At 39.0% G+C, this 22,128-nt stretch overlaps 1 protein-coding gene across 1 annotated transcript; it reads right to left on the minus strand.

Moving 5' to 3' along the window:
* Positions 1-9,678: 9,678 nt before the first annotated feature.
* LOC129535558 (olfactory receptor 11G2-like) lies at positions 9,679-10,674 on the minus strand. The gene has a single exon (XM_088840199.1). It carries the CDS (start codon positions 10,663-10,665, stop codon positions 9,679-9,681), a length of 987 nt encoding a protein of 328 aa, XP_088696325.1. The 5' UTR covers positions 10,666-10,674.
* Between the last annotated feature and the right edge of the window lie 11,454 nt (positions 10,675-22,128).

Consider the following 22,128-nt stretch of genomic DNA (forward strand, 5'->3'; position numbering starts at 1 on the left):
GTCAGTTAGGACTACCTTCAAATGTGTTCCTGTTTAAGAATTAAGAGAAGACAAGCACAAATTGGGGCACAGGAGATAGTTGGCTTCACAGAAACAAGCTTTTGCTTGCCTCTGAACTTTTTCCTTACTGTGATGTCACTAAAGAACTTTAAACTCATTTTGTAAGCTTGTTATTCTTTGGGGAAAGCATGATCTATGATAGTTTCTCATAGATATGATAGCATATAACAGAAAGTGTTAATTGCTTAGTAGTGTCCAACTCTTTGCGACCCCATGGACTGTAGCCCTCCAGGCTCCTCTGTCCATGGGATTCTCCAGGCAAGAACACTGGAGTGGGTTGCCATTCCCTTCTTCAGGGGATATTGCTGATCCAGGGATTGAACCTCTGTCTCCTGAAGTGCAGGTGGATTCTTTACATCTGTGCCACCAGGGACACCCCATAATATAAATTTGCTCTTAATAAATGTACTAGTTTCTTTCCCTAAACCCATTTTGAGGAGCAATAGACTCAGTAAAGAAGGTTTTAATTTTACTATTTATCTTTCAGTTATACTTCATGCGAAATAGATGGAAAAACAGTGGAAAGAGTGTCAGACCTTATTTTTTGGGTTCCAAAATCACTGCAGATGCTGATTGCAGCCATGAAATTAACAGACGCTTACTCCTTGGAAGGAAAGTTATGACCAACCTTGATAGTATATTAAAAAGCAGAGACATTACTTTGCCAACCAAGGTCCATCTAGTCAAGGCTATGGTTTTTCCTGTGGTCATGTATGGATGTGAGAGTTGGACTGTGAAGAAAGCTGATCGCTAAAGAATTGATGCTTTTGAACTGTGGTGTTGAAGACTCTTGAGAGTCCCTTGTACTGCAAGGAGATCCAACCAGTCCGTTCTAAAGGAGATCAATCCTGGGTGTTCATTGGAAGGACTGATGCTAAAGCTGAAACTGCAATACTTTGGCCACCTCATGAGACGAGTTGATTCACTGGAAAAGACTCTGATGCTGGGAAAGGTTGGGGGCAGGAGGAGAAGGGGACGACCGAGAACGAGATGGCTTGATGGCATCACCGACTCTGTGGACATGAGTTTGAGTGAACTCCGGGAGTTGGTGATGGACAGGGAGGCCTGGCGTGCTGTGATTCATGGGGTCGCGGAGAGTCGGACATGACTGAGCGACTGAACTGAACTGAACTGAACATACCATTCAACAATGAAGCAATTGACAATGTTTTACCAACTTGTTAGAAATCATTTTAAAGTCAATACTTTTGCATTCCTGCTTAAGCACCATAAAAATATAAGACCATAATATTACTTACTGATATTGACTTTTAATATTGTAATGTTGCAGTGTCTTCTGTAGAAAGCAGTGGCTTGAAGTTTTTGCTTAATCTTTCACCTAGATGGAAGTTTGTAAAATAAACCTAGGTATGAGACTTTAAATTTTTAAGTATTTTTTTTCCACAAAATTTTGGGATTTTCTTTATAATTTTGACGATGGGGTCACAAAAAGAGTCAGACATTACTGAGTGACTGAACTGATTCTTTATATACTCATTTAAAGTAAACAATTTCCACTCTATGAGAGAAATCAAATGCTTTCTTGGTCACAAGTAAACTTCCTTCATCCTATATTCTCATAAAACTATGACAAGGATATGAATTCCCTGAAATATTTTGTGTGTGGCAATATGCAGGGATGTGAGTCCTAAAAGTTGTGAGGGTTTATATTATGGACACAAACACACAATTTTTAGAAGGAATTTTTTCCCCCACCTATTTTCCACACCAGTGCTCTGCGAAGTCTTCTATAGTGATGTGGTGGAAGGAATTAAAATTCCTTCGTTTAGTAATATGAATCTTTTCAAAACTGCTCCAAATCAGAAACATTAATAAATCAACATGAAGAAATCATAGTTAAAGGGACTGACAAAGAGGTGTCAGGACTCTCTGCTGTGCCAAAAGATAAAGGTGTTGTGGTTTTGATATAGATTGAATCTCTAGGGACCTGTCTAAATAATGATATCTTCTTGTCTTCAGATGGATAAAGCATTTATTGCTGCACAAAAATTAAGATTGCACTTTCTTTGCCACAGGTTCTTCTGGGATTTGTCCTCTGTAGCATTAGGGAAGTTCTCCTCCAAGCCAATGGTTCATTAAAAGTTAAACCATTGCATATTCTCTGAGGAATCAGTAAAGAGCAGTGACTATTACTCTGAGGCCCTATTGTTTACAAATCACTTGCCCATCTGAAATATGGATTCCAAAATTAGCCTGCAATAAAAAATTTAAAAAAAAACACAAAAGTTTCCAGAAGACACAGTTTGAGGAGAAATAAGATACAATGTGTCACAAAAGATTCTTATAGGAACATTTCAAAGATCACTGGGCATATTTTGGAGGATAAGGAAGTGATGGGCAGAGAACCCAAAGAGGCAAATGTTGAGGTGAAGAAACTGCAGGACACTGAGGATAAAAATTTGGAGAATGTGGAAATAGCTTACAGCATAGTATTCTTTAGAGATGAGAGAAGTATTTAAGTTCGTTGACTGAAATACTTCAGAGGCACACGTGACTTCCTGATTAGTATGAGACATCAGTATTTTTTAACCTTCAATTTTTACCTTAAGCCATTTAGGGTTTACCTAGTATACTAAAACACCAAGGTGTGAAAGAAAACTCGTATCATGGAGCATAAAATAATTGAGGACATAAGGAATATATGCCTTGGAACGTTGGCCTGTGAACCACAAGCTGCTTATGCATGCACATGTGCTCAGTCACTAAGTCGTGTCAGACTCTTTGCGACCCCATGGACCACAGCCTGCCAGAATCCTCTGTGCAAAGGATTTTCCAGGCAAGAATACTGGAGTGGAAATATTTAAATGTAAATTGCTCACACTAAAAGTGTCATTCCATGGTGGCTCAGACAGAAAAGAATCTACCTGCAATGCAGGAGGTCCGGCTTCAATCCCTGGATCTGGAAGATACCCTGGAGAAGGAAATGGCTACTCACATCAGTATTCTTGCTTGGGAAATCCCATGCACAAAGGAACCTGGAGGGCTATAGTTCATAGTGTCACAAAGAGTCAGATAGAACTGAGCAACTAACACTTTCAAACTGAGAGACTAAAGGGGAAAAAGATTACTTAGACTTTCATTACCTTTTAGTGATACTACTTCAGTCCTTAGAAACTCTTAAAACATTGCTTTGATCTTGTTATTTGCCTGCTTAAAAACCACCACTGGTTTCCTTATGCAAAATTTCCCCAGTTCTCCACAAATAGACCTCAAATGCTTTTCTCATCTTACCTTTTCCTACTCCCTCTTTCAGATAAATTGAATAACATTTCATTCTGTGAGTACCTTTCAGTTTCTCATATTTGCATCTTTGTGGTCATTTTGCTTATTGGAAATCCTCATTACCTCCCTCTGTACCTGCAAAACCCCATCTATCCTTCAATCTCTAGTTCAAATGACATTTTCCCATAATACTTCTCCTTATTCCCCTAATAGAGCACATTTTCCATCTCTGAAATTTTATTTACCTGTATTTGCATTTTTCTTATGATGCTCATCAGAAACTTCTTTGTGTTGTCCTTAGTTATACACTTATTTTTTCTCCCTTCCCAGGTTACAAAGTGTCTGGAGGCAGACTACTATTATTGTTCAGCTTTGAACTAGCAAACGGATAAAAATACATTGCATTTATTGACCCTCATGAAATATTTGATTAAATGGCATTTTTTTGGCCATATGAGTTTTGTTATTTGTAAAATCAGCACCTTTGAACCAAAGTTATGGCAGAAAGTGAAGAAGAACTAAAGAGCCTCTTGATGAAAGTGAAAGAGGAGAGTAAAAAGTTGGCTTAAAGCTCAACATTCAGAAAACAAAGATCATGGCATCTGGTCCCATCACTTCATGGCAAATAGATGGAGAAACAGTGGAAACAGTGGCTGACTTTATTTTGGGGGGCTCCAAAATCACTGCAGATGGTGACTGCACCCATGACATTAAAGACACTTACTCCTTGGAAGGAAAGTTATGACCAACCTAGACAGCATACTAAAAAGCAGAGACATTACTTTGCCAGCAAAGGTCTGTGTAGTCAAGGCTATGGTTTTTCGAGTAGTCATGTATGGATGTGAGAGTTGGACTATGAAGAAAATTGAGCGCCGAAGAATTGATGCTTTTGAACTGTGGTGTTGGAGAAGACTCTTGATAGTCCCTTGGACTGCAAGGAGATCCAATCAGTCCATCCTAAAGGAAATCAGTCCTGAATATTCATTGGAAGGACTGATGCTGAAGATGAAACTCCAATACTTTGACCACCTGATGCAAAGAACTGACTCATTTGAAAAGACCCTGATGTGGGGCAAGATTGAAGCCAGGAGAAGGGGATGACAGAGGATGAGATGGTTGGATGGCATAACTGACTCAATGGGTATGAGTTTGAGTAAACTCTGGGGGTTGGTGATGGACAGGGAAACCTGGCATGCTGCAGTCCATGGGGTTGCGAAGAGTCAGACATGACTGAGCAACTGAACTGAACTGAAATTGAACCAAAGTAAAAAAAAAAAAAAATCAGGGTGCATTGCAATATTACTCTACATCTACAGATATTAAGGAGATTCAGCCAGGGAGAGCTCTGATGCTGTTGCTGCTGCTTAGTCGCTTCAGTTGTGTCTGACTCTTAGCAACCCCATGGACTGCAGCCTACCAGGCTCCTCCGTCCATGGGATTTTCCAGGCAAGAGTACTGGAAAGGGGTGCCATTGCCTCCTCCGAGGGAAAGCTCTATATAGGTTAAAATCATTATGAGAGACCTCTTAGAAAATTCATTCAAGAAATGGTTTGAAATGTGACATAGAACAGTCCTACTCCAAGTGCAGTTAAAGGATTAGCATAGTCCTCAAATTGTTAGCTGTCTGTGATAAATTCAGATACTAAGATGAAGCATTTAGAAACTTTCATAGTTGACTAGTTTGTGATGTGTTGAATCTAATAATATAAAAGTGAGCTATATTTGTGTTTTTATATTTCATTTTCTAGTTATTTTTTAAAATTTTATGAAACTATTAATCTTAGCTGCAATGAATTGGGTTCTTTCACTTCAGTTAAAGGCACTGACTTACAAGACAAGTAGAATTCAAACTGAAAGATGAGGGCATTCTAAATAGGAGAAATGTGTGTGGGGTACATGGGTTGTTAGGCTGTGATGTATATCTTTGAAGCTGATAAGAGAGAAGAAAAAGAGGGCAGTGGTGGGTGGGAAGAAAGCCTTACTTAGGGTAAGAAAATGCTTTGGTTAAGCCAGAGAATTAACGAGGAAGAGGCAGAGTAGAGACCGATCAAATTAACAAAATGCTCCCTGAAGTGATGTCTTTGAAAGACCATGGTGCAGAAAGACTGCTTCCTGAAGTGTCTTTTCTGTTTGTGCTGCTTCAACGGAAATACTATAAACTATATGTGCCACATTAACAGAATGTTATTTCTCGCACATCTGGAGGCTAGGAAATCCAAGATCAAGGCATCAGCAGTTAGAGTATCTGGTGAAAGCATGCTTCTTGTTTAGACAGCCTTGGTAACACTGTAACCTTACATGGTGGGAGGGATGAAGGAGCTCTCTGGGGTCTTTTTTCAAAGGGTACTAATCCCATTTATAATGGCTCCACTCTCATGACCTATTTACCTAAAGGCCCCAAATCCTAATAGCATACCCTGGGGGTGTGGATTTCAACATTTGAATTTCAGAGGGACACAAACATTCAGGTTATAGCTTAAAGGTTATAAAGATTCCAAAGAAAAGGAGTATAGCCATCCCTCCATATCTATGGAGGGATGGTTTCCAGGATCCCCTAAGGTAAAAAGCCAGGGAATGTCAAGTCCCTTACATAAAAATGGCACAGTATAGTCAGGTCTTTGATACTGCAGATTCTCTACCCCCAGGGCACCAGACACAGAGGGCTGACAGTATTTTCAGATTTAGCAGTAGAAGCAATCCTGCTTCACAACTAACAAATTGTTTTGTTCTGAAATGTGAGAGCATTTATATTATAAGATAGAACACTGGGTTGCCAGATTTCTGTCATGCAGCAACAGAAACACTACATGATATTGAATGATATCTGTACAGTGGAGAAGAGTATTTTCAGGAACTGCCCGATTTGAAGGCAGATTCCTTTCCTATCAAAAGTCAGAGAGGTCTATGATCCCTAAGAAGCAGAACAGAGTGTGTGGAGAGAGAGAGAAAGAGAGAGGGGGGCATAAAGAGAGGAAGAGGGGTGAGGAGTGCAGGTAACTGCAATCTGTAATTCTGCGTGTCTCATGTTCTCTTATACAAGGACATCGGTTTTTAAAATTGGTAATTCAGTGTCTGCATGTTCATTTGCTCGTAACTCATGTCATGTCTTTGTCAGTCATATTACTAAGAAAACCATCTTGTTCTTCAACACAGTAACATCTCTGCTTTGTGATTCAGCAACATCTGTGTTATTGATATACTCTTTATTTCTCTCTAATCCTTGTATACAGTGTTTTGACTTGTTAACTCTTTATTATACTGCCCACGTTTTCAGCTACATTATAGTAATTGGGAATTTGGGATAGAAAATTAACTTCCAAATTAGAACTTGTAATGAGAGCAAAGTCCCTGTGAACTAAAGCATGAAGTATTATAATGATGGAGATATTTTAGGGTTTACTCTTTGCTGGACTCTCTGATAAGCAGATTGATTCATTTCATCCTCACAATGGCACTAGGAAGAAAGCTCTATTATTGCTTATTTAAATATGAGTTAATAGAGGCATATACAAAGTCATTCAGTTAGTGGAGACAGAATTTGAAAAAGTTTGGTTTTGACCATTACCATATATTGCCTGTTTACTGCAAATTATTTGTAACCTGCTATCAGGATAGTTAAGTAGCCTGTGTAGTGAATATTTGTAAGCTTCCTGACCTACCTCTGATTTTAGTTTCAGAGGTGGTGGGCAGTCCCTTGGGAGCTCAGAATTAGTCTTATGGCATCCCTGCCATCTCAAGCCCTAGCCAGTAGTCTTCCTGCTTTCTTCCCAGGGCCTTTTCTGAAGACATAATGGCTCATTTGGTGCATCAGTCAATGTGTTTTAGGAAACATGAGTAGTCAATATCTCCCTGTGCAACCATGGTTAGTCAATAAATATCTTAGACCTGTGCCATTCACACGGACCATTCTCAGAGGTTCTAGTGGAATCAGATTTTCACTGGTCATAGTAGCTTCTTCTCCTTCCTCATTCCTACTACCTGAAACCACCTTCTATTAATAATAAACTACTTGCACCCAAGTCTTTTCTCAGGTTCTTTTATGACAACCCAAAACAAGACACCCTTTGTTAGTTGTGTTGGAAAGAAAAAATTGTAAACCATTTGTTACAAAAGGATGTATTATCTGTTAGATCCACTCACTTTCACAGTAGAGTGATCATTATTTCAAATTATTTGTTCAGTGTCCCAACTATGCAAAATATTGAGGTCAGAATTGGTGAATGGCAGTCTTTATATCCGAAGTGGGAGAAAAGCAATTGTGAAAGAGGATGTGTGAAATAAGTCCATGTGAAACTTCAATAAGAGATGTGTTCTTAGGCACAGCAGCTTTAGGAAAATGTGCATATGTAAGTTGAGGATCCAGAAATTGAACTATGCATGCTTGTGTGCCTTTTGGAAAGTCTTCATGTATCCCGGGGGTAAACAAGTCCCAGTTTCAAAGACTTAATTCTCTAGAACACTGTAAACACACACACACACACACACACACTCCCAAACCAAAATTAAACACATGGTATTTTGGCTATAAATCGAGAAAACATAATTTAGTTTATGTCTCAGGGAAAGTTGAGAAGGAGAGCCGTTGTAGAAGGGCTTTGCCAAAAGTTATAGGAGGTGACTTTCATGGAGGATCTGAGATTTTGATTCCAATAAAGAACATGAGAACAAAGAATTCATTAACATTCAAATTTAATTAATATTTATTATGTACTTTCTATGTACTCTTTTAGGAACTTTTGGACTCATGATTTATTAAAACACCACACTAATTGTTCTCTGAGGGTGGCAATTACCATTTTAATTTTAGTTGAAATGAAGTTACCTGCCAAAATCACAGTTCATTAATGGAAGAATTGGGTTCCTACCAAGATCTTTTGATTTTAAGTCTCATATCCTTTCAAAGACATCATAGTAAGATTGAAAAAGAAATCTATTTCTAGCTTTTTAAGGAACAGCCATACTGCTGTCCATGGTGGCTGTATCAGTGTACATTCCTACCAACTGTGGAGGAGGGTTCCCTTTTCTCACACCCTCTCCAGCATTTATTGTTTGTAGATTTTCTGATGATAGCCATTCTGAGTTGTGTGAGATGACACCATCTTGTAGTTTTGATTTGTATTTCTGTAATAATTAATGATACTGAGCATCTTTTCATGTACTTTATAGCAATCTGCATGCCTTCTTTGGAGAAATGTCTCTATACATATTCCGCCCATTTTTTATTGGTGTTTCTTTTTTCATGTTGACATGCATAAACTGTTTGTATATTTTGGAGATTAATCCCTTGTCGGTTGTTTCATTTGCAAAAACTAAAAACAGAACTACCATATGATGCAAAAATCCCACTCTTGGCATATACCTGGAGGAAATCATAAACTGAAAAGATACATGCACCCCAATGTTCATTGCAGCACTATTTATAATAGCCAAGACATGGAAGCAATCATAAATGTCCATCAACAGGGGACAAGATAAAGAAGATGTAGTACATATACACAATGGAATATTACTCAGCCGTAAAAAAGATCAAACAATGCCATTTGCAGTAACATGTATGGACGTGGAGATTGTCATATTGAGTAAAGTAAGTTGGATACAGAAAAACAAATTTAATATGATATTGCTTATATGTGAAATCTAAAAAAACAAGGGTATAAATGAACTTATTTATGAAACAGAAGTAGAGTCACAAATGTAGAAAGCAAACATGGTTTCCAGGAGATAAGTGGGGGGGGGAATAAATTGGGAGATTGGGACTGACATATACACACTACTATATATAAAAACATGCTGTATAGCATAGGGAACTCTACTCTGTAATAGCCTATATGAGAAAAGAATAAAAAAAAGAGTGGATATACGTATATGTATAACTGCTTCACTTTGCTGTACACCTGAAACTAACACAACATTGTGAGTCAACTATTTTTTATGAAAATTTAAAAAATATTAATAAAAAGAGAAAAAAAGAAATCTAGCTAGAAGTTAAACAGAACACAGGTTTCCCCAACTTCATCACAAAACATACGTGTCTGATATGATGTTGACTGAAGTTTTCCCTAACACTAATCCTGGCTGCCCACAACCCCTCGCAAAATTAGTTGCTTTTTCCTTGTGTCTCATATATTGTACATATATTGGTTAGAATATTTATTGCATTTAATATTAATTATTTTCTTACTTGTCTGCACCATTAGGATGCAATTTGAGGAAGAGATTGTGTCTGCTTTATCTTCATAATTATGTTCACAATACAGTGCCGAGTGCAGTGTCTAACATGGAGGAGGCATTCAGTCACTATTTACTGAATGGATGATGGTACACATGTGTGAGAGTTCAAGGATGGCCATTTTATCCACATCATACTAAACCAGATTATCCCACATTCCTCCTGCGCCTGCTGCCAAAGACTTTTAAAGAAATTTTAAACTTTCCCAGAACTTTCCAGAGAGCTTTTTTCATATCCTTATTCCTGAGACTGTAAATCAAAGGGTTGATGAGTGGAGTCACCATGGCATAGAACAAGGTCATGATTTTTGGCAACAAGGTGGAGCGGCTGGATCCAGGGCTCACATGCATCACCATAATGGTCCCGTAGAATAGCAACACCACAGCCAAATGGGACCCACAGGTGGAAAAGGCCTTCTGTCGACTGGATGCCGAGGGCAATCGAAGAACAGCGAGTAGAACCAGGGCATAGGAGATGAGAATGAAAAGGAAGCTAAGGAGGATGATGAGGGAGCTTAGAGTATAGCTGGTGAGCTTGGACATGGGAGCAGGAACACATGAGAGGGTCAGCAGTGGGCCTGAGTCACATACAAAGTGATCAACTGCATTAGGACCACAGAAAGGCAGTTGGGAAATAAGAATAACAGGCACCAGATACCAGAGAAAGCCACACACCCAACAAGCAATCACTAGGTTGAAACAACGTCTGCCAGTCATAATTGTGGCATAATGCAGAGGATGGCAGATAGCAAAGTATCGATCAAACGACATTGCTGAGAGAAAGAAGCACTCAGTGGAGCCCATGGAAAAGAAAAAATATAATTGAAGGAAGCAACCAGTGAAAGAGATGGCCTTGCTCTCTGAGAGGAAGTCGATCAGTGTGTTTGGAACAGTGGAGTTGACATACCAGATCTCCAGGAATGCAAAATTCCCCAGCAGGATGTACATGGGGGTGTGGAGATGCTGGTCCCAGCACACAGCACAGATAATGGATCCATTTCCTATGAGAGTCAGGAGGTAGATGATGGAGAAGAACATAAACAGAATGACCTGAATCTCCCTGCTGCAGGGAAAACCCAGAAGGATGAATTCACGCACTGATTCAGAATGGGATGCTGATTCGGAGATGTTCATTTAGTCTGTAAGCTGTGCTGCAATGAAACATTATTATTGTGAAGCCAAGTACAAACAACTGAGCATAACATACAAGGCCCTTCACAATCTGATCTTCATCTACTTATTTAACTTCACTTCTTAAGTCCTATGTCCCAGATAAGAAAAGAATAATCACATTTTTGTCAAGTGACATGTTATTCTTCCCACCTAAGATAGCTGTTGCTCCTCCTTTTGGGTTTCCCGCAGGTGGCGCTAGTGGTAAAGAACCTGCCTGCCAACGCAGAAGATGTGAGAGACAGGGGTTGATCCCTCGGTAGGGAAGATCCCCAGAAGGAAGGTCATTTTGCCTGGAGAATCCCATGGACAGAGGAGCCTGGCAGACTGCAGTCCATAGGGTAGAAAAGAGTCGGACACAACTGAAGGAACTTAGCATGCACACAAGTAGCACCCCCACACACCTTCCTTTCTGCCTCCCTCTCTTTCTCCCCTCCCTTTCTTCCCTTCACCCCCCCTCCACCCTCCGTCTTTCCTTCCTTTCTTCTTTCTTGCCTATCCCTTCTGGATCCCTTCCTTTCTCTTTCTCCATCTTTTTGCTGTTTATTTACTTTTTTTTCTTTGATTGAATAACTTGTACTTGAAATCTACACCGTTTACTGATTGCCACCTTCATGAAATATTACTGGACTTCACCATCATATAGTAATTCTTTGTTTTTGCCATAGCATCTGACATATGTGTATGTAAATTTATACTATGCCTTCTTGTAACTGATCACTTTTCTATCTCTTTACCAGTCTGAGCTTCAGGAAGGCAAAGATGTATTTTTCATCTCCATATTATGAATTCCGAGCACAGTTCAGTTCACTTCATAGGCATGCTAACATATTTCCTGAATCAACATTAAAGAAATGAATTGCTATTTTTTTAAAGGTTGAAACAATATTCTAAAGTGTTTTCCAGAAGGAATGAGAAAACACTCTAAAGGCTACAGCATTTTTCTACACTAAAGAATTTTCACTTTATACTTTGCATCTTTTTTTTTTTTTGCATGTCTTAATATACCGACTATACTGTAAACCTCTGAAGACAGAGGCCAAGTGTTAATCATCTTTGTTCTTTTTTGGTATCTACTACATCAGCTGGTAAAGACTCTGCCAGCAATGCGGGAGACCTGTGTTCAATCCCTGGGTTAGGATGATCGCCTGGAGAAGGGAAAAGCTACCCACTCCAGTATTCTGGCCTGGAGAATACCATGGACTGGTGTCACAAAGAGCTGGACATGACTGAGCAACTTTCACATAATTTTTTAGGCAATATGTACATTGTAATTATTAAATGAATAAATCATTGTTTCTGCCCCCCCCATTTGAATTTTAATTCAGATAACTTTCCACTTGAAAGCCTTAATCATTTCACATATGCAAGGAAAGAACCATACCATTGGACCTTGAAAAAGAAAGTGGGGGACAGATGCGTGCAAGGATATGGCAAAAAGAGGAGATGATGGATCAGTGTGGTATGAGACTAGAGAAACCAAATGTGCCAATTCGCCTGGGACTGGACTCATTTCAACCCTGAAAGTCTTGTAACTCAGGGAACCCTCAGCCCCAGGGAAGCAGGGATAGCTGGTCACCCAAGTGAGGTCCAAATTTGACCCAGCTCCCTCAAAAATGCATGTGCACTGGTCCCCTTGGATCTTACTGAAGTCCCTCCTTTCTCTTATTTGTCCGCAGAGAAAAAGGAAAGGGCTTCACTATGACCATGAGAGTATTCAGAGGACGTAAAAACGTACTGAGAAGACACTTGGGAACAACAGCGGGGCTGTCCAAATGGACTTCCAAGAAGGCTGGATGTCCTGTGAAGCCAAGTACACTCATTATCGACTGATGTCACACTCCGGAAATGCAGGCTGTGTGGAAATACATGGCCAAGGTCCTTGGGTGGGTAGATGCAGCCCTGATACTCTTTCCACTCTAAACTAAATTACTCAGTAATGCTGCATTGTTTTAACCCACATTTCCTTTGACTAACTCTGCTTTTTTCTCTTCTTTCGGTTATCTGAAGGCAGTTGATTCTTTCAATCAAATTTCAATGAAGAAGAAAAAGACTCCATGAAGACCTTGGCAATGGGGAAATATAATGGGAGGAAGCAGCAGCCAGTGAGACAGATTGACTTGGCATTGTATTTAAGAAGAAACTGGGGCTGGTATTCTGATCTAGATTGAGCTGATGATTTTTCAAAACATTTAATGATCTGGTTTCTGATGATCAATATACTGAAGAAAACATATAGCAACCTTGGAAAAAGAAAGACCTAAAATAGTTTAATTTGGTTTCCTTACTTAAGGGAAAGAAATACTTTATTATTCCTGAGAGACACTCTGGTATTGTATGAACCACATTGATGTCTGACACTTCCTTCAGAAGCACTTTGAATGTCTCCCTGACAGTCGTTAGCCCTGGTTTCGCCAGGATCTGTGTCTCTGTCTCTTCTTTCTAAATGCAGTGATATCATGGAATCTATTTTATCAGATAAAACCATTGTTATGCTTTCCCAAGACTTGATTACTCAGTAGATAGACAATTATATATACACATGAGCAAAAACAAAACAGAGTTAGTATTCTTTGAGTTTTTAAAAAGAATTTGTGAAACATTCCCAAACTGATTTGCTTTTCCTAATTCCTTAACCTACCTGGACTTCCAAGTGGATGGTAATTATTGTAGTTTGTCGTCAGTTTTGTCTCTCTGAATCAATGTAAGGATATGTAGATACAGCTCCTATAAGTGGAACCAGGGAAGCAATACTTTTAATCCTATTTGACATCATCTCCTATGAATTGCTAGTCATAACTCAATTCTTTTCTTGCTTTCAAAAGAGAGCATTCTGTTACTTAGAGTTGTGAAAAAGCTAGCAAAAGGATTCATCTATACTTACTTCCTTTAATGCCAAATGCCACAGATTTGCCTGGGAATTGAAGCTATTTGGAGTTTTGGCCCTCAGATCTTTTATCAAGAATACCACCAACACCACCAACACCAAGAAACAAATTTAGGATTATTTCTTGAGGAGAAAAGAAAAGATAGGGACATGATGTGATTTCTGCATCAGTTCAGTTCAATTCAGTCACTCAGTCGTGCCCGAATCTCCACGACCCCATGAATCACAGCACGCCAGGCCTCCCTGTCCATCACCAACTCCCGGAATTCACTCAAACACAGAGACGGTGATGCCATCCAGCCATCTCATTCGCTGTCGTCCCCTTCTCTTCCTGCCCCCAACCTTTCCTAGCATCAGAGTCTTTTCCAGTGAGTCAACTCGTCGCATGAGGTGGCCAAAGTATTGCAGTTTCAGCTTTAGCATCAGTCCTTCCAATGAACACCCAGGATTGATATCTGAGAGCTATGCTCAGGAGGAACTGAGTCAGCTGTGTCCTTGCTTCTTGGCTCCTATCTCAAAAGTGTGATTCCCAGGACTTTCACTGAAAAACAAACCTCCTTTTGTACAATTAACTTGGCAGTGAATGCCAAGATTCTTGTCAGGGGAGATGTCTGGAAGATGATGAAGGTTAGACTTTGGGAGTGGTTTCTAGTTTCTAATTTGGAAGAAAGGATTCAAGTACCATCTACGTAAAGTTTTTAATCTAAAAAAATGGGGTTCTGAACCAACACAACATTGTAAAGCAACAGTTCTCTAATTAAAAACAAATTAAAAAATGGAGTACTGGAGAGCATCTTATTCTCTATTTTTGATCAGTATTTCCAAAGATTTGGCTTTTTGTATATTTTGAAAAGTTGTCCTTTGGGAAGGCTAGTCTCTCAGGCCAATATCTGCCTTTGCCATCTGTGATTAAATACCTTTTAGAGAGCAACTAGGAAAAATAAGTAGTTGTGTGAACTGAGCATATGGTTGTGTCTTCTGAACTCAAAGTTAATTATGAAATATATTTTTATTCTGTAAGACCATGGTTCCTCTAGGGAAAGGTAACAGCCATATAATCGATCACCAGAGAAATGTAGAAAGTTGAAAATGTTTTTCTTATGAGGAAAAAAAAGGAAAAAACTTAAGGAATATGAGATCTTTCTAGTGGTGCCATTATGGTTTATTTTTTGTTTCCTTCAGGAGCAGTGGTCTAACTGTATGAGCCCTGTACTATCATAGTATGAGGCCTTCCCAGGTGGAGCTAGTGGCAAAGAACCTGCCTGCCAATGAAGGAGATTTAAGAGACATGGGTTTGATCCCTGGGTCAGGAAGGTCCCCTGGAGGAGAGTATGGCAACCCGTTCCAGCATTCTTGCCTGGAGAATCCCATGGACAGAGGAACCTGGTGGGCTACAGTGCATAGGATCACAAAGAGTCAGAAAAAACTGAAGTGACTTAGCAAGCATGCATACACAGAGTTCACAATTCAAATGTCCTAAGCCCACTTCCATGGCTGGCTTGCCTGAGCTTCTTCAGGTTTACCTCCCTGAGGCTGAATCATAGCACTGTTTTTGTGTGCACCTTCGGACTGAAGGGCAGTGAGTGCAAAGTGTGTGGCTAGAGCCTGGGCATCTGGGCTGCAGAATCAACATTCATACGTGAGAGATCTCTTGTATTGGGATTTAGAACCAGAAAATGTGGGCTGGGGACTGAGAACCAAAACTTGCTATATCCATACTGCCATGTCTGATGGGTTTTAAATTTGAACCTGGCCTTCCAGTAGTTAGTTATGAGTATGAGAACATTATTTTCTATTATAAAACTAAAACTCATTTAAATTTTGTTACCTTGATTCGTAGTTTTTTTTTTTTTAATTTTGTTGGATTTTTTTTTAAATTTTTATTGGAGGCTAATTATTTTACAATATTATATGGGTTGGTTTTGCCATACATTGACATGAATCCCCCTCCCAGACCCCCCTCCTACCTCCCTCCTCCCCTTACCTCCCGATTATATTTGATTTACAGTGCTGTGTTAGTTTCTGCTGTACAACAAAGTGAATCAGTTATACATATACATATACATATACACACTCTTCTTTTTGATTCTTTTCCCACATAGGTCATTACAGAGTGATGAATAGAGTTCCCTGTGTTATACATTAGGTCTTTATTAGTTATATATTTCTATAGTAGTATTTATATGTCAATCCTAACCTCCCAATTAAATCTCCCCTCTCTCCCAGTCTGCTTCTGCTGCTAAGTCATGTCAGTCATGTCCGACTCTGTATGACCCCATAGACGGCAGCCCACCAGGCTCCCCCGTCCCTGGGATTCTCCAGGCAAGAACACTGGAGTGGGTTGCCATTTCCTTCTCCAATGCATGAAAGTGAAAAGTGAAAGTGAAGTCACTCAGTCGTGTCCGACTCTTAGTGACCCCGTGGACTGTAGCCTACCAGGCTCCTCCGTCCATGGGATTCCACAGGCAAGAGTACTGGAGTGGGTTGCCATTGCCTTCTCTGCTCTCCCAGTCTATCCCCTCCTTTATTCCCTTGAAATGATATTTATTTTCTGTAACTCTTTTTCTATTTTGTAGATAAGTTCATTTGTACCCGTTTTAAGTTTCACAAATAACCAATAGCTTTTAGACATGGTACATGGGTTCTATTTGTACTCTTGCTTTGAGTCCCACAGATATTCGAGGTGGGTCCGCCCCTTCTTTCAAGCTCTGGGAGTCCTTTGGGTACTGAAATAAGTGAGAGATGACAAAGACAAATCTGATCTGTGAAGTCATGGGAGGATTCTCGACTTCACATTTCCAGAACACGTGGGAGCTAAGACTGCACATTTATGGCCTAGCTCTAAACACCTTGTGAGTGAGTCAATAATAGTAAAAACAAAGTAAGGAAGCCAATAATAAGAAAAGCAAGGTTTTATTTGTTGTTGTAGGATTAGTGGTCCAAAATAGTAATGCTGAGTACCATCCTTCCCTTTACCTTGTGCCAACTTTGATCAAATTGTGCACAACTATATAGGAAAGATTTGAGTTTTAATTAGCTATTTACCAAGTCATCTTCAATATAGTTTTATTTGGGAGAAACAGAAGCTTTCTTATGGTCAAATTATTCCCTTTTAGAGCCCTAGAAATTATTCAGTGTTATGGAAAAGAAGTCAGCGTGCTATCACAGTGTTTCCTCATCTAGAGGAAACATTTCCAGGCAGATGTTCCTTTATTAAATAAATCTTCTTTTTGGATCCTTTTATATTCATTCATTCACTATTCCTTTGTGAACTCATTATTAATGTATTATCCATTCATTGATTGAGCAGCTATTTGCTGAAAGCCTATTATGTGCTTGGAAATGTGGTAGTCATTTTGCCATTTGGGGGTTCCCCCAGGCATCAACAGGTCACCCAAATATCTAATTATAAAGGCTCTCAATATTCACCGGGAGGAGGTGAATAGTATTTGAAGACAATATGTGAGCCCAGATGGCTGGGGGAGGTGATATGTGAGAAGTGTGGATGCCGGAGTTGGACATTTTCGTCATGTTCTAGCTCCACCATTTACCAGAGGACAAGTGACTTAACCTCTCAATATCTCTTTGTTCAATGAGGAAAATAACAGTATCTGCCCCAGAGGGTTCTCAGGAAGCTTAAACAAATAAACAACTTGAAATGATAACAAAAAATAAGACTTGTAACGTTCTAAAAAGTGTGTCTACAGGTGGTCACAACTTACTAAATACTGACTGGTTATATTAACATTATTGCTAACTGTTCTGTTCAATGGGAAATAAAAGCTGAAAGAAGATTGTACAATTTTTTGACCCTAGAGAATCAAAGGAAACAAGGAGGAATTAGAGATTTTAACCCTAGACCCCTGCCACATGACAATAAAACTCCTGATAACTCCTTCATTCATACTGCAACTAGCTTTGATATAGGAAATTTCATGTTAGGTGATATATGTGTACTCAAAATTAGGTAAAAATAATCACATTTGGAATATTAAAAAGTGTTCAGTACTTTCAAGGCTTTTATACCATCTTTTTAAAATCTAAGTATTTTGTTAAAATTTCACAGCAGTTTCAAATTTACAGAATAGTTGCAAAGACAGTGCAGACAGTTTCTGTATACTCCACTCCATTTCCTCTATCGTTAATTTCTTACATTACTATGGTACAGTTGTCACACTAATCAACCAATACTGCTACATTAACTAAACACCCCTTTATCGTTACTCTAGCCTCATCACAGAACAATCAACTGTTGACACAACAACAAAAGACACTTTTTTTACGCTGCAACATAAGTGCTTTTTGCCTCAGAAAAATCACTAGCCAGGGTGCATTTTCACGTTATTTGGGTTATTATGGTGTTTGGTGGTACCATTCAAACACACGGAACTTTAGCCTCAACCTGAAACTTCACACTATAATTCACTGAGTAAATTTTATACTCAATTTTAGAGGTGTAACCCTCAACTCGAGTCAAGCCTCCCTGACCCAGATCTCTAAGAAGCTGGTTCATGTACTAATAGGACTGTCTTCATAGTGCTGTTAAATTAAACACTTTGCTTATCTTCCAGAACTTCTTCAAATTTTAAAATGAAGTAAAATATTCTATTAGTCTTCTAAGCAAATATTTATTGCTGAGAAAGGGTCGAATACAGTGATACTGAGAATCAACTTCTCCCTTCTCTTGCCCCGATTTTGAGTAAATTGTGTAAAACTGTGGAAATGGCCTGTGTACTTATTACCTAGTTATTTATCATGTAGCCTTCAATATAGTTTTAAAAGGAGCGGTTTAGAGGTCATTACACTTGTACTTCGTCTTTCTAGCTGCTACCGAATCACTGGCCCCACAATTCCCTTAGGGTTGTGATGAGGCATAAAGATTGCTGATGGTTTCTTTCTTTTGGCAGACAGGAATATAGAAAGAAGTTCTTGCAGACCAAGATCAGAAGCTATGGCATGGTTTTAAACTCATGAAGTTCTGTCTTTGAGAAAGAAAGGGAGAAAGAAAGAGAGAGAGAAAAAAAAAAACAGATTATCAAACTCAGGACTTTATCTTAGGCTGTGGGGTAGTCCTTTCTGTGAAATGTGGCACATACATAAGAGAAGCATCACTATACAGATCTCAGTTTTTTAGTGTGGATATCTGGATATATGTCACATTTTTATCTCAGAAAATTTTATTGATCCAAGAAGATCTCAGGTTGTCCAAATCCATGTCATGAGACCACACTCACGAAGACAGCCAGAGTAAGTTTTTACCTGGAATGCCAGGTTAACAACTGGTGAAAGAGACAGAGGTAATGTTATTGATGTAAATCATATTCACGCATAAAGGGAGATCTTAAATTCTTCATCCACTTTGTAATTTTTGTTCTAGTAATGCTGTTAATTAAGGAAGAAGTTTATTACAGTTTAAAGTGTCTATCCTATTATTCAGTTGGAGTTTAGTCCTAGTTTCACCACTAACAGTGGAACCTCGATAATTCATTTTCCTCTCTGCATTTCGTTTGCTTCACCAGTGGTTAAAGAAGTGGCATAAAGCAAGTCAAGCGACCTCTCAGATTATTTTTACTTATTGTTGTTCAGTCACACAGTCGTGTCTCACCCTTTGCAACCCCATGGACTTCAGCACTCCAGGCTTCCCTGTCCTTCACCATCTTTACATTTAGATTTGAGATTTTACATAAATCTATAAGGCTTTGAGAAAGTCTTTTAAAGGTATTACTCTAAAATGAATGGTTTTATGTCAAGAATAGGTTTTTATTCATCTTTTTATGTTCACAACACAATACCAGAAATGCTCAATAAATAATTACTAAGTGACTGTTTAGTTGCTAAATCATGTCTGACTTTTGTAACCACATGGACTGTAGCCTGCCAGGCTCCTCTGTCCATGGTATTCTCCAGGCAAGAATACTGGAGTGGGTTGCCATTTCCTTTTCCAGGGGATCTTCCTGACCCAGGAATTGAACCCAGGTCTCCTGCATTGCAGGCAAATTCTTTACCATCTGAGATTGAGCAATTACTAAGTGAAAGGACAAATAAATATTCGTGCTGTGTGAAATATAGAAATACGTGTATAGTCTGCATTGTGTTACATTAACTCATTTGCAGATTTTTCAACTCTACTTTTGTTTAGACACTATTGTATAAAGAAAGAATTTGCTGTGGGATGGAGCTTACTTTTAGGATAAAGGTCCAGAATGTTTGGTCTCTGTCATTTGCAAATTGCTCACAGGAGAAACTAAGACAGCCTTTTCTCTCAGAAAATTTTAGGGAGTTGCAATCTTGCTATTTGTTCTATTTGAAATGATTTAGGTAGGTCTGTGGAATAGTAGCAACACTGTTTCTTTAGCAGTATAGATTCCATTATACCTATACCTATATATCTTTGGCATCTTTGTGGAGAGGCCAAATTCGACCTAGTCTGATACTAATGCTCCTGAAAAGGTAGACTTTGCACCAGTCTCATACTGATGCTCCTGAAATTCCATCATGAAAATGATCTTGACTTAGATTTGCAGATCACATTGTTTCTATATCTGTTAATTGACTTGATCCTCAGCATTTGTGGAATTGTCCTCTCACAGAGGAGGACTGAAGTTAATAGAAGTGAGGACAATCTTAAATCACACAGCCTGTAAGAAGCCGAGCTATGAGTCAAGCCCAGTTTTTCAATTTCTGTGCTCTTTCCCCTAATGAAGATAGTAGAAAGGCTCTTGAGCCTTAGACTTGGATTAATTTCATGGGCTACTGGGGTAGATTCAAAATAAAGTTGAGATAGTCACTATTTAGGAAAAATGAAACAGCTGTATAAGTATCTTTGGGTATCCTTGCTTGACTCCTAAAGAAAGCCTTGCAGGGACATAAACTACATTGTTCTTTTTTGTTCAGTTGCTCAGTAGTGTCCAGCTCTTTGCGACCCCATGGACTGCAGCATGCCAGGCTTCCCTGTCCTTCACCATCTCCCAGAGCTTGTTCAAACTCACATCCATTGAGTCGGTGATGCCATCAAACCATTTCATTCTCTGTTGTTTTCTCCTCCTGACTTCAATCTTTCCCAGCATCAGGGCCTTTTCTAATGATTTGGCTATTTGTATCAGATAGCCAAAGTGTTAGCGTTTCGGCTTCAGCATCAGTCCTCCCAATGAATATTCAGGATTGATTTCCTTTAGGATTGACCAGTTTGATCTCCTTGCTGTCCAAGGCACTCTCAAGAGTCTTCTCCAGCACCACAGTTCAAAAACATTTATTTTCTTCAGCACTCAGCCTTATTTATGGTCCAAATCTCATCCATATATGACTACTGGAAAAACATTGTCCTTATTTCAGCTAAAAATGTATTTGAAAGGTTTGTTGCAGAAGTAGATGTATTTTCTAAGATTTTGACAAGTTTGGAAATGAATATAAATGGGAATTAGGAGATGGACACGATAAGAAGGTTAGTGTCCTAAGTTGGCTGCTATACAGGCTTCCCTTCCTCCAGTCACAGGTAATGCTAATTATATATTTGCTTAACACTGTGCTGTGTACATAAGTGTTTTATAAGGAACACATATGTAATCTTTACAATACTTATGAGGTATATATTAATCTTATCCACCTTTTGCATTTGAAAAAACAGGCAAAGGGAGTTAAGTAACTTTCCTAAAGTCATAGTGCTAGCAAGACTTGTAGTAGAGGTAGAATTTGAATCTAGGAAAACTCGGTTGCAGACCTCTTTTAGCAAGTGTTCTTTACCACCTCCTGTTCCTGATGTCCTCCTACCCTGGGAATCTTTACTTATAATCTCCCAAGTCATCCAAAATAAATTCCAACACTTCAACTTAACTCACAGGGCTATTTTATGACATGAGAAACTCTTCCTTTTCATCCTCATTTCCTGACACTTCCATCCATGGATTCTGTGCTGAATCACATCAAGCTTGTTGACATAGAGGATGCTGTGATGATTTACATCCTATATTTGCATCATATATTCGATTCACTATTCACTTCCTGCCTTGTCCACTTTTCTGCGCCCACACCCTGTAGGGTCATCTTCAGGTTAGCTCTAATTCACATTCCAAAATCCCACTCAGTGATGACCTTGTGTGGAAAGGTGTTCCTGACTCTCCTGGACTTGTTTACCCTTATCTCAGAGAACTGTGATTGTAAGTTTTCGAGTGGACCTCCTCTATTTGACTGTCAGTTCATGGCAAATAAAAATGATATCTAGACTAGTGATCAATACCACATCACTTGCTATTGCATTCTCATTGTAAATTAAATTTGAGCAAAGTTGGACAAAAACTGTGTATGTTGTGATGATCTTGCCAGTTGCAACAGTAGTCTTTCTCTCCAAATATTATATATAATTAAAATGTAAATAAACCCTTCATGATTAGCAGAAAAGTGATACAGTATTTTGACTACGCAGAAGGTTTAAGACTTTCCAATGAGAAAGAAGATATGGTGACTTTGATGCCATCAACCCCAGAAGCATGAATATTGATTTAAAAAAATTGAGTTCCCATTTCCTAGGTTCAAGTAGTAATGCC

This window comes from Moschus berezovskii, chromosome 9, assembly GCF_049115385.1.
Source record: "Moschus berezovskii isolate FMDL1 chromosome 9, NW_MosBer_1.0, whole genome shotgun sequence".
NCBI classification, from domain to species: domain Eukaryota; kingdom Metazoa; phylum Chordata; class Mammalia; order Artiodactyla; family Moschidae; genus Moschus; species Moschus berezovskii.

Bases quoted from the DNA above. Each gene is read 5' to 3' on its own strand.
- LOC129535558 (XM_088840199.1), bottom strand. From the start codon at position 10,665: ATGAACATCTCCGAATCAGCATCCCATTCTGAATCAGTGCGTGAATTC.